General features: G+C 41.7%; 3 protein-coding genes across 3 annotated transcripts in view; all 3 read left to right on the forward strand.

The window, feature by feature from the left end:
- The window catches only part of LOC144655308 (von Willebrand factor A domain-containing protein 3B-like), a 72359-nt gene extending 63677 nt beyond the window's left edge, over window positions 1-8682 (forward strand). The window contains exons 28-41 of the mRNA XM_078515529.1: window positions 45-125; window positions 327-557; window positions 941-1105; window positions 1776-1873; window positions 1959-2014; window positions 2514-2931; window positions 3351-4108; window positions 4212-4325; window positions 5295-5471; window positions 5666-5866; window positions 6590-6663; window positions 7350-7431; window positions 7689-7767; window positions 8248-8682. Of these exons, the coding sequence (XP_078371655.1) occupies window positions 45-125; window positions 327-557; window positions 941-1105; window positions 1776-1873; window positions 1959-2014; window positions 2514-2931; window positions 3351-4108; window positions 4212-4325; window positions 5295-5471; window positions 5666-5866; window positions 6590-6663; window positions 7350-7431; window positions 7689-7767; window positions 8248-8353 (2640 nt within the window). The 3' untranslated portion in view covers window positions 8354-8682. The remainder of the gene's footprint in view (window positions 1-44; window positions 126-326; window positions 558-940; window positions 1106-1775; window positions 1874-1958; window positions 2015-2513; window positions 2932-3350; window positions 4109-4211; window positions 4326-5294; window positions 5472-5665; window positions 5867-6589; window positions 6664-7349; window positions 7432-7688; window positions 7768-8247) is intronic.
- Window positions 1-12394, forward strand: part of LOC144655338 (uncharacterized) — a 35450-nt gene that overhangs the window by 3292 nt on the left and 19764 nt on the right. The gene's annotated exons all lie outside the window — the stretch shown is intronic.
- On the forward strand, window positions 10343-11636 carry LOC144655174 (melanocyte-stimulating hormone receptor-like). The gene has a single exon (XM_078515388.1). It carries the CDS (start codon window positions 10402-10404, stop codon window positions 11296-11298), a length of 897 nt encoding a protein of 298 aa, XP_078371514.1. The 5' UTR covers window positions 10343-10401; the 3' UTR covers window positions 11299-11636.

The following is a 12394-nucleotide window of genomic DNA, read 5'->3' on the forward strand; positions in this document are numbered from 1 at the left end:
GAAATGTGAGTACATCGTTTACAAAAGTAATTCTTCTTTGGCAGGCCTCCCGTGAAATAGCGGAACAGCAAAGAAAAGCCCGTGAAGAAGCAGAAAACAAAAGAATCGAGCAAATTATGACAAAGGTGAGCAGGAGAACAATTTCTGTTTAGTTGAATTCGTAGGCGCGCTTTTCTTTCGTTGACTGACTGACTCGCTCGCATACTCCTTATCAGTCACAAACATATCGTCTGATGGACTGACTGACTGACTGACTGACCTACTGGCACATTGATTGATTGATTCTTTGATTAGTGGATTGTTTAATTGATTGATTTTTTCTTCAGACTGCCAAGCCTTCTCCTCCTCCTTCCCAGTCCGTCTCCAACAAGAACCGCCTTTTAAACCACAAGGTCCTGGCGCGAAACGAAGTGGATGGCTTTTATTACGCAGGCATGGTATCGCGCTGTTTGAACTCGCGTTATGTCGAGGTTGACTTTCGGGACTTTGACCGACAGGTGGTTTCCGCTAGATACGTCATCGCTATGCAGGGAGCCAGGCCTTGTCCTTCCCTCAAGGTACAGTTGGGTGTTATCTTTTTGAATTGTTCCTCCCTTTTGCTCTCCAATCAACGCATTTGTGTAGATATTTTTATCTCGCCGTTGTGAAGACAACATATTCAGGGGGCAGGGAGAACACTGAAGCATTACAAACTTCAGCCACGCACAAATTGGTGACAAATGAAGAGGAAAGTATCTCAAACCGTTTGCCAAAACCTGCTGTTTCAAAGAATACTAGTACAAGATACATTCGTTCAATTATATATTTTCTGGTCTGAAAGCTTCTGTATTCGTTTTAAAAAACTAAACTACTGATTTGTAATTGGTAAAGTCGTCACGCAATACATCTCCCCCAACTTTGCGTTACTCTCCAAGTAACGATTGCGTGACTTATTTCTCAGGTGGGTGACTATGTGCTTGTCAAGACCCTCGTTCCACGCGAGGAGGAGGATGACGAGATTAGTGACGGTGTGCAGTGTTACGTGCCGGGAATTGTTCAAGTTGTACCGCTGAGAAAAGCTCCTGCTACCAAGTGCTACACTATACTGCGGTATAACGGAAAGAAGGTATGCGAAACATTTATGCCGAAGCTTGCTGGATTACGGTTGTTCAGAGATTCTTCTTAGCCTAGAGATAACAGCCGGCGTCTCCGAATTGGAGCAAGATTCCGGTTTCCTTACTTTGTGTGTGGTCTTTAGTGGGGCAGTCAAAAACAGTAATAGCAAAAGTGCAATGGAAATTTCCTCGTCATGCAGGATAAGATTATCGAGACAGTCATAACGCTTAGCAATATCTGTTTTTAAAAAAATCCCATCGCCCTTTCTCCTACCGAGGACTGAGATGATCGTGTCTATCTTTTATTGAACGGAATTTCGTCTTCGGGAACAGTTGAAGCCGACGATTTTTGCCCGCATATTTCTGTGAGACTAGTTCCGATTGTAAGATTCCAGATTAGGACTAGAAATTGAGGACCGTGAAATCTTGGAGTGGCCAATCATTCGAGTAATATTATATGTCGTGAAATAAAAATTTCTTTCGTGCGTGCAAAGGAACCAACATGTCGCGTAAGCTAAAAACTTTATCATTTTATCATTTTTGTAAGGCGAGGCGAATCTCCTACCAGACTGCCAACTACTTTTTAGCGGGTGTTGACAATCAATTCTTGACAATCTAGGCAGCTGACAAAATACTTAGCAGTTTCATTTAACTAATTTGCTGTTTTTGCTTCTGGTTTAGATCACGTCTCTAAGAAATGATCTAGTGAAGATCTCCAAAGCACGCTACACGTTCGCTTGTCGCTACATCCGGGACGCGTTGTTGTCTGCTTATCGATCGTAAGTAGTCAAACACTACAGTGCATTCAAGAGTGATTTATTTTTTTGCTCTTTGTCATCATACATTCATTATTTTTGTTTTCAGAACAACGCCTTTTGGCATGTACTCAAAAGGGACTGAAGACGATGTGGATGACAAAGGTATGGTTCGACTCCTTTTGGCAGAACTGGAAAAATGTTTTTTCGAGTAGTCACTAACTGACCTAACTGTCTTCTGAGCGCCATGTATAAAAATAATTTCTTTGTGAGTTGCTTTCCTCTGCAGAAAAATGAATAGGTTAACGTCTACCAGCTGCAGTATTAAATTTATGTACAAACACTGTAAAGATTCTCTTTACCCTTTGTTGTACATTTTTTTATGATTTTGCGTAGGAGGCTTGAATTTTTTTATCACGGCGTTAGACCTTCGATGATCACTCTTTCTAAGGTTTTACTCTCCATCTTGCCACTAGTTAAAAATTTTTTTGTTAGCACTGAGTTCTGTTTCTCAGCCACGCTTTTTAATAATTCTTAACTGGCAAGCCGCCTACCAGCTAGGGTTCTTTCCTCTGGTTGGTTGGTATGCTAACGAGCTTTGAGCTGAGTGTTTGACCTCTATGATCATTCACTTCCATTCCTTTTGGCTTTTTGTTTCTTTTAGACAAGGGAAAAGGCGATGATTCCCCTCGGAGTCAAGCAAGCAGCCGTAAAAGCAGTCACTCTGGTCAGTCCGACAAGGGAAGCCGTGCTAGCAGCCGCGCCAGCAGTCATCACAGTAGAAGCCGCAGTGCCAGTCCCAAGGGGAGCTCCAGGGGTAGCAGCCCCGCACCCTCTTCCAAAGGCGCATCGCCTCGCAAGGAAGACAGAAAACCTTTCGAGGAGCTGAAGCAAGAGCTGGAAGAGGAACACAGGAAGCAGCTGAGCGAGGTGGAGAGGAAAATTGAGGATCTACAGAGAAAGCTGGAGGAGGAGAGAGAGCGACACGAGAAGGCGGCGGATGAATTGAAGGAGAAACGACGAGAATTGGATGATGAGCAACAGAAGTTTTTACAACAGCAGATTGATGAACAGAACAAGAGGTGAGGACAGTTTAATGACTGGATCATAACACCCTTCGAAAATACACTAAAAGAGTTATTCTGTCGTCGACACTTTGGACTCCCAAACAGTCTCTTTTTTATAAACTCATACATTTTCCTGTAACAACTACATCTACATAATAGGGGTGCTGCAAAAGGAGATACCTATCACTGCAAGACATTGACGGAAAATGAAAACGTGGAGATAAAAGACCTAATCAGAGTCACCTCCCACAGTTTTTAGAATTTTTGCTATTTTGAGTATTTGTCGCTTTTATCGACTTATTTTTGTAAGTATGACATCATTCAACCTTTGGGTTGCAAAGTTGTACGAACTATCTATCTCTATCTTGAATACTTAACTGAAACGTAAGTCAGATCTTAAAAAAACCCTTATTTTTGATGAATTTTCTCAACAGACAAAAAGAGATTCAAGAAGAACAAAAACGACTTCAAGACCAGCAGCAAGATCTACTGCGGAAACAAAAAGAACAACAAGAACAGCTTCTCATGCAGCAATTCAACCAGACCCAACAACTTCAGCTTCAACAGCAACAACTGATACAACAACTAGCGAACAATCTTCCGTCTTCACCGGAAAACAGAGCCGAGCGGCCCCGGGTCAAAATTCCCGATTTGCCACCAGTCTCCCCTCCTAGATCACGCTCGATATCTCCGCCCAGTCCTTCATCGGCCCGCTCATCCCCACACTCCTCTCCCAGAGGATCGACTAAAGGCTCCGAGAAGTCTTCATCGAAAGGCTCGATGCGATCTCGTAGCTCGGATAAAAAGTCCCCGAAATCAAAATCGTCCTCTCCTGGCTCGCCAATAGCGGAATCTTCAAGACCTTCCTCTGGCCGGCCTCGCTCCTCTAGAAGATCTTCTAGCCACAGTGCCCCGCCAGGATCTGATGGCGAACGTGACGAGAAAAAAGACGAAAGTGAGGACGAAGACAAGCAATCTCAACATAGCGAGAAAAGAAAATCTTCCTCGTCTTCGTCATCCTCGTCGTCATCATCATCATCGTCGTCGCCGGCTGCGTCGGATAATGAGCAGGAGGCGGAAGAAGCCCCAGCTCCTGCTGGGAATGAAGAGGATCCCCCTTCCATTCAGTTTCACGTATCCAATGGCAACGAAGCGTGTCTGCTGACCAAGGGATCTCACGGGCTCTTAATCTGTAAGTTGTTATTTAAAATAGGTTTATTTATTTAGTTTATACTTGACTTACTTTTTTAGAAGTTTTTTTATGCAACATTCCCTTTCCTTTTTTTTTTTTTCAGCTCGCCTTCCACCGGACGAAGACCCCGCGGTAGAAAGTGGTCGTGTTATGAAACCCCTCGAGGTGGGAGAAGAAGTTCTAGCCCGGTGGTCTGACGAAGGATGGTACTATAGAGGTAACATAAACTTGCATGGGTAGTACTTGGTGCGTGTGATTTTGCGTGTACGTTTGCGTATGTGTGGACCCGTTTGCACGTGCGTGCGGGTGTACGGGGGCGCGTAGTTGCGTGCGCGCGCTCACGTGACTTTCAGGCTACGTTTACACGGGACTGGACTGGAACCGTTCCGAACCGGAACGGACCAGATCGGCTACTTTTACATGGAACCGTTTGGAACCGATCCAGGTGTTTACATTGGAACGTCCTGGAACTGGTCCGGAACGGATCCAATACTGGACCTGCAAAATAGCAGGTCCAGTTTTGGATCCGTTCCGGACCGGTTCTAGAACGGCCTATCCGGACCGAAAATCGGTCGGGATCCGTTTGGAACTGGTCCCGTGTAAACATAGCCTCGGAAATTAGAACGTTCCGATGTCCAAACTAACAGTTGTGTGGTCGCCATATTGATTTACCAAATTTGTTCGCCAACAACTTTGGTATATACATAGCAAGTACCGGAGGTTTTCCAATATTATTTTCAATAATTATGTTATGACACAAAAGGGTTAACCATTCTGCAAAGTTGGACAGCAACGCTGTAAACGAACGCAAAGCGTTCCATCGCGCTTATTTGCCTTTAATTTAGAATCAATAACGTCAGAAGCACACGGATTGGTAGCGCGAGCAGAACGAACTTTTGTCTAACTCTTATGAACGTGAACAGTAGTCACCGAAAATTTAGGTTGGAAAAAACAGATCGTTTCATTTTATTAATTTTCTTAATTTACCGATCGCAATACTGGTTTCAGTATTTTCAGTCATATTCTGCAAATTATACCCTTTTAATTTTCTTGAAGCAAAACGTTAAACAAATTGAAAACGGGCTTTCAGCTTGGTTAACTCTAAAACATCAGCTGTGGTAGAGATGACTTGCTCGAGTTTTGTTTTAAGTGTTAATTCGCATGATTTTGCTTTATTCCTTTCCAGGTACCATCCGCCAGGACTGCGGAGACGGTAGTTATTTTGTAGAGGACAGTGTTGGCGACTTGGAGCAGATCTACCGACCAGATATCATCACGGAAGCTGACGACGCTGACAATGAAATCGATGTGCGTGACCCCGTGATTGCACTTCATCCCTCATTTCCTTACAGCTATGCACCAGGTATGCAAAGCGTCACGTTTGCCTGTTTTTGTCACGCAACGCTTCTTTCTGCTAAGTGGGTAGAGACGTTGCGTGACGACTCAAATTAGTACATGCTGCAAAGGAGACTTCTACTATGGGTCCGTAGGTCAGGAGGGGGTCAGGAGTAAGCTCCTGATTAGTAAAGCGTCTTAACCCGTGTGTTTATTTCTTAGGCACTGTACTCCAAAAAGACGTGAACGGTTTATACGTTCGGCATTACGATGGAATAGAGAGTGTGATCCCGCGCGAGGAGATCTATCTGTTGACTCCAGAGAAGTTTGAGAGTGACTGTCGGTACATCCTGCAGTGTGAGGAGAGCTTGGTCGGGCAGGCTGTGGTGGCGAGGAACGAACAAGACGGCATGTTCCATCTGGGTACGTAATACTTGAACAAATAGATAGTTCAAAATTCTCAGCCTTAGGCCAGAATGTTGGAGAGTAAGTTTCACGTGGGGCACAAATGATACTCGGGTTAAGAGGGGGGATGGAAGATGGTGAGATTTATTATATCGCACTAAACATTCTTGTCGTTCCTTTTTATAGAAGAGGGTTCTTTTCGAGTAACTGTTACGCATTGTTTTAAACTACTAATGCCAACGTTTAGTGTTTTGGCTTCCAAAAGGTCTGGGTTTTTTGTTGTTGTAGTTGTTGTTGTTATTTTTTTTTTTTTTTTTTTGGGGGGGGGGGGGGTGAGGGGAGTGGGTGAAACCTCGTTCCTAGGGCTTTTCCAAATAACCAAGGGAAAAGCCCTTGGAACGAGGTTTGGGGGAGAGGTATTAGTTTGAGCCACGCCCACAAAACGACGTTACATCTTGCGAATATGACCACTTCTTTTTAAATCGAAGTTTCCTTTTATCCGCCTCACACTTGGCCTTCCACAAAAGAACGTCGTGCGGCTAAATGATTTCATAAAAGTGCAATTTGGTGAAGTAGTTCATTTCTTCAGTTTCGTTACATTTTAGACTAAAGCCTTTAACTCCTTGTCCATAGCTAAAAGTGTACACCATAAAAAAGAAAACAATTCTGTTGCACTTTTATTTTATTCTGTACTCGTTTCTTAAGTGCTAAGATGACGTGCAGATATTTTGTCTCCTGTAGGAACTGTGCGAGAACGTGTTGGAAATGGCCGCCAATACATCATCGAGTGGGCAGATCAGTCAGTGCAGCTACAGGTACAATAAAAAAAAAAAAACGACTTTTGAAGGGTAACACAATTACTGGTGTCCCAGTAGTTTTCATTGTGGCCCTGAATCCCTGATCGAATTGGAATTTAGAAGTGTTGGTTTTTGTGGAGGGAGGAAAACCGGAGAACCCGGAGAAAAACCCTCGGAGCAAGGACGAGAACCAACAACAAACTCAACCCACATATGACGCCGGGTCCGGGAATCGAACCCGGGCCACATTGGTGGGAAGCAAGCGCTCTCACCACTGCGCCACCCCTGATCAATGATCAATGCTTAGTGTGTATGGTTGGACCACTAACAGGGTGGGGGAGAAGGGAAAGGGGGGGGGGGGGCAATGGGAGCGGGAAGCGTTGGGAGGCTTTTGAGTAATTTTTAACGTACTGGAAAGCTAATTGCTTCAGGCTCGTTTTCACCTTAGCGGATTTTTGATGGTCAACTCAAGCCCGTATTCCTTTAATTGCTTCTGTCTTGTTTAGACACTATTGTGTTTAGGAAGCTAGCCTGTTTAGCTCTGTTCCAGGCATTCGTACTATGGGGAAAACGGTCGAAAAGCAACAGGCTATTAGTAAACATATGTTCTTTACTTTTTTCTTGTTTAAAGTTATGTTAAGAATCAGTTAGCATGCCGTTTTTAATTGATATTGTTAATTAAATTAAATTAATTCTCTCCTCAGAGTTCTGGTTACATCTTTGGTGCACACACAAAACGCCGTCCGCTAAACATGGGTGATCGCGTACTCGCGCTCTCGGATCCAGGTACGCGTTTTTAACACGCTAATTCTGATTTCATAAGTTCTTGTTTTAACTTCTTTTAAAATCTCTTCCACCAACAACTCGAAAGCCGGGATCTTACCTCATTCCTGTTCCTCCCTTTAAAATGTTTCTGTGCCTGAGTGGGAAAACGGGCTGGCTCAGTAGGCGAACCCTCAGCAGTGCACGAGAGACATCGGCAGACGAGATGAAAAATTTTGTTAGGCTAGATGGCAACCCTTGTCTTTTTTATTAATTTTCAGCACTGTACGTGTACTTACCTGGCTGGATTGCTGGCACAAATGGCCGCAGATTGGTCATCAAGTTTTGTAACGGTAAAAGGTACGCCATACAAGTGCGAGCTTTTCTCTTTAATATTTCGCTAGAGGAATAAGAACCTACAGGTCAAGTAGCAGCGCTCGCAATTTCTCACATGAATGGCTCGCTACCCTTCGAGAAAAAATAAAACAAACAACGGGAATAATGTCCCAGCCCAAAAAACAATAGCAACTGGTACTCTAGAGGACCAGTAGAATCACAGGCTTACGAGAGCTGCTACATCAACTTGATGCTGACTTCCGGTCTCTGAGATTTCGTCTCTTAGTTGCCAAGCAACTGATAACCTCATGATGGCGTGACAACATTCGGAGACCCCTCGAGTGCTCGTACTATTCTATGATTGGATAACAAAAAATCGAAAACTTTACGAGTGCTTCAACGAATTTTTGCCAAAACCGGCACTGGATTCCCCGACTGCTCCTGTTTCGCATCGTTAGACGCGCCTTCTTTATAACTAATTTATGTATTTACCTCATATTTTAGCTCTAGTCATGTGGACCCCCAGCAATGTTTCTGGCTGTCACGTGACTACTATGACCGCATGGTGGAAAACTACAAGAAGAAGAAGGACCAAGCTAAGGAGAGATGACGAATGATTGTCACGTGACGCGATTCTTCCAAAGAATTTTATCTGCTTTTTGCGGGGACTACTTATAACTCTGGGCCTGACTGTACATAGTTATTTTATCATGAATCTTTCAGCCCTAAGTCGTATGTTTCCTGTACAAAATTAAAATAACACATTACAGACATTATTTTACGTAAATTCACATGATCATACACGTTATTTGACGTTTGTTTTTCTATTCTTTGGGAAGACAAATTGCTTGTATGTAAATAGGGTTTTCTAGCGCACATCATATGTTCTGGATGTAAAACGCGGTTGAAAAAGAACCAAATAAAAATGTTTCCACTATCGTTTGGTCTTGTGTTTCCCGCCTTTTTCGTGTCATTCTGCAAAACGTGTTGAACAACGGCCACTGAGCCACTTAGCTCAAAAACTTGATTGTTCACCGGCCACCAAGACCATCTTCGTATTCTAGGTATTGGACTGGAACTAGCTTCAATGGAGGCTAATGTGGGAAATCTTTTCAAATGCAAATGACATGAAGTTCGTTTTAATTAATGATGTCCCCCGCATTAGCCTCCATTGAAAACCGAGAATACGCATATGGTATATTGAGTCTATTGAATTTCCTGCGATTATACTGACGCTGCGCCTTGAATTCAAATGAGTACCATTATCTTTTTGCTGTAGCTTGTGAAAAGTCTACTTTTCACGTAGTACGATAAGCCTTTCTTGTTTGTTATTTCATTTCATTATTTCATTTCATTTGCTGATCAGATCTCTCAGCAAATCCTAAGTATTACAGCATTATCGTTTGCGGTCCCTTGCTGTTTTAGTCTATAACCTATTTTGAGCTGGCCATTTTCAGTTTTACATCAAGTTTCAAAACGCGGTTACCATTAGAGCGGTTTTCACTTAAGTGTCGAAAGTTAATTGCGTTTGCTTTAGTTTTGCATTACTACGCTTAGTGATTGGCTCAAAAATCTCGCGCCACATTCTCAGCCAATCAGAAGTAAAACCAAAACCAATCGTGACTCGCTCACGCACGTTTTCCCGCGCTTCGTGCCAGCTACATGTATTTGCTTCGAGTTTTGATTGGTTCACTGGATTGTCTGTGTCGTTTGTCATTGGCCAGAGTAATTGCTTTGGTTTTGGTTTTACGACACTCTGATGTGATTGAAAACGGCTCTAAAACGCCAATTCACGTTAGCAAATATTTGACACACAGCATGTTTTGGGAAAGTCGTGACTTCTGACCACAATTGTTTGAATATTGTTAGTGCATGGGCATAAACGAGTTCATAGTCTATAACAAGTGCCCGTGAGTTGACAAGTGGAGGTTGGTGTTTGGTCAAAGGTCTCTCGACATGATGCACCACCTGCCGAGATGAGGCGTCTAATAACTAGCAGGTGAATGAGTAAGGAAAATTCACTTAAATTGCAACTAGAAAAAACCTTTTTTTTTTTTTGCTATGTGCCAAATGAGCTGGTAAGGTATAATTTAGGAAATACAGAGTTTCCGAGAAACTTTTAACAAGGCAAACCTTTTTTTCAAGTTAACAGGCTGTATAACAAGCAACTTGGGTTTTAGGTGGGTTCTTTATTTGAACGCAAGTGTCGCCAAAATCCGTGAAAATATTCAGCAAAACCTGTGTTATATTTATCAGCTGGTATTAAATTAAGAAAGAGTAGGATAAAATGTAAGTCAATCAATTAATGGCACGCTCCTCTAAAAACTCAAAGCTATCACTCACAGAAAGACACGTATGCTACTCTAATTGTTTACGTAAGTAATTGCCGTCTTCTCAGTTATCGTCACTAAACAAAATTAACAGATCTCTCCAATTTCAAAGACAGCCATCGTGTTTCGTATTATTAATCAATAACAATTCAGAAATTCACTTGTGAAACATAGCATGATAATGTCATGCTAATGCGAGATCATTATCACATTTAAATAGTCAAAATAAAGACAAAAATTGTCTTGCTGCTCCAATTTTTTACCAAGCACGCGACGAAATTGACACTGTTGTAAATTCAAAAAGTAAGGGCCGAGAAAGGAAACAAGTATGACAAACGAATCGGAAACTGATTTTTCACACAGTAGAGGCGACAATTCCCGTCCTGAAACGATCGTTATCATTACCTGCTTTCTTAATGGACCACTGATGCCCATAACCATTATTGGCAACACTCTGGTGTTAGCCGCCATATTGAGGACACCCTCGCTTCGTTCACCGTCCATACTTTTGCTTTGCAGTTTAGCAGCTTCGGACTTTATAGTTGGGTTCTTCGTGCAGCCGCTTTACATTGCATCTAAAGTAACAAAAAATCCTACGGTTTTTCGGGCACTTTCAATAATGGCCGCATCTGGAACTGGCGTCTCGCTACTTACAATAACAGCCATAAGTGTGGATCGGTTCTTGGCTCTTCATTATCACATGCGATATCCGAATTTGATGACTACGCGTCGCGCTGTGTATACATCAGCAACTCTTTGGCTCGTGAGCTTTCTGTTATCATTTTTGACGTTTTGGAAAACGAATGCCTATTATTTTACTGCAGCCATTAGCATTGTTATTTGTCTTTTACTATCCACTGTTTGTTACATCCGAATCTATCGAATTGTCCGTCAGCATCAGCTACAAATTCTCGTTCAACGACAAGCTGTGCAAACTTTAAATGCTGAAAAAACTCAGAATATGCTGCGATCGGCTAAAAGTGCAAAAAACACCTTTATATATTACATCGTAATGATTCTGTGTTATACACCATTGTTTATTAACATGTTTATCTTATTTATTTCCCGTCTTCACTGGACCAACGCTTGGTACTTTGCTGATACGGTAGCGTTTATGAACTCGTCCATTAATCCGTTTTTGTATTGCTGGCGCCTTCACGAGCTTCGAACGGCAATTGCAAAGACAGCGAAACAAATGCTATGTAAACAGACGGAAAACAACTAGCTTACTTTGGGTTTTGAAAGTTTATCCTCCTCAATAGGACTTAGAAAGACTTTAAAATACAATTTCTTCGAATGTAGAATGTTCTCTTTGATCATCTGAAGGCGGATGTTGCTCAAGAATTTGTCACTGGTAACACTGCCGTGCGAAATAGTGGAAAGACTCTTTTTAAAATAAGAAAGACTCTTTTTAAAATTCTATTTCTTCGAATTGTAAATTTAACTTAAGTCTCATGTAGAATCTTCTTTTTGATCATCTGAAGGCGGATGTTGCTCAAGACACTTATGATAATGTCAATTGATAATAATGGCTAAAATTTTTTTTCGCAATTAATTCTTGAATACTGCATAACTAATTTTCTTTGTAAGTACAGTGTAAAAACACGTTGTACACTCTTGTAAGGTTCCTTTTCTACCTGTACTGTCGGGTATCGATTTCCTCTAGGATAAGAAGAGACAAAATAGTTCTGTCCCTGGTCTTCTGAATATGTTGTGTAAAGTTGATTATAAGAGGATTCATAATAGTCCATAAACTAAATGGACGTGTGCAAACTAGGACGGGGAAAAGAAGGACTGACCGACAATGATAGGAGATTACTAGAGATTAAACATCTAAATTACCTACACATTTCCTCCATTTGCCATTAAAAATGTGTTCCTTATTATTAGATTTCATAACTATAGATTTAGTTGATAAATGTATTTTAGTTTACTATTTAAATACTCTGAAGGAAGGACGAATTGACTTATTACGGCAGTCATATACTGTATATGTTGTTTAGCAATGAGTAAAAGGTGGTTGAGTAATAGAAAATCTTCATTTCTTTCCCAAATTCCCAAGAGCTTATCTATGTCGGTCAGTTCATCTAGGCTTATATTCAATTTATTGCACCAAGAAATGAAATCCAGCCAGAATTTTTCTGTATCATGACAGTGAATAAATAGGTGTTCGAGGCTCTCGCTCTCTTTATCACAAAAGGTACATAAAGCGGAAGGTTTCAAACCAACTTTGTGAAGAAAGGAGTTTGTTGGTAAATATCTATTTAGAATTTTGTATTGAAATTCGCGGGTCTTTATAGTGTCCATGGCGACCTTAAAAG

The sequence above is a fragment of the Oculina patagonica genome, chromosome 5 (genome assembly GCF_052425735.1).
Source record: "Oculina patagonica isolate OP01 chromosome 5, crgOcupat, whole genome shotgun sequence".
In the NCBI taxonomy this organism is placed as follows: Eukaryota; Metazoa; Cnidaria; class Anthozoa; order Scleractinia; family Oculinidae; genus Oculina; species Oculina patagonica.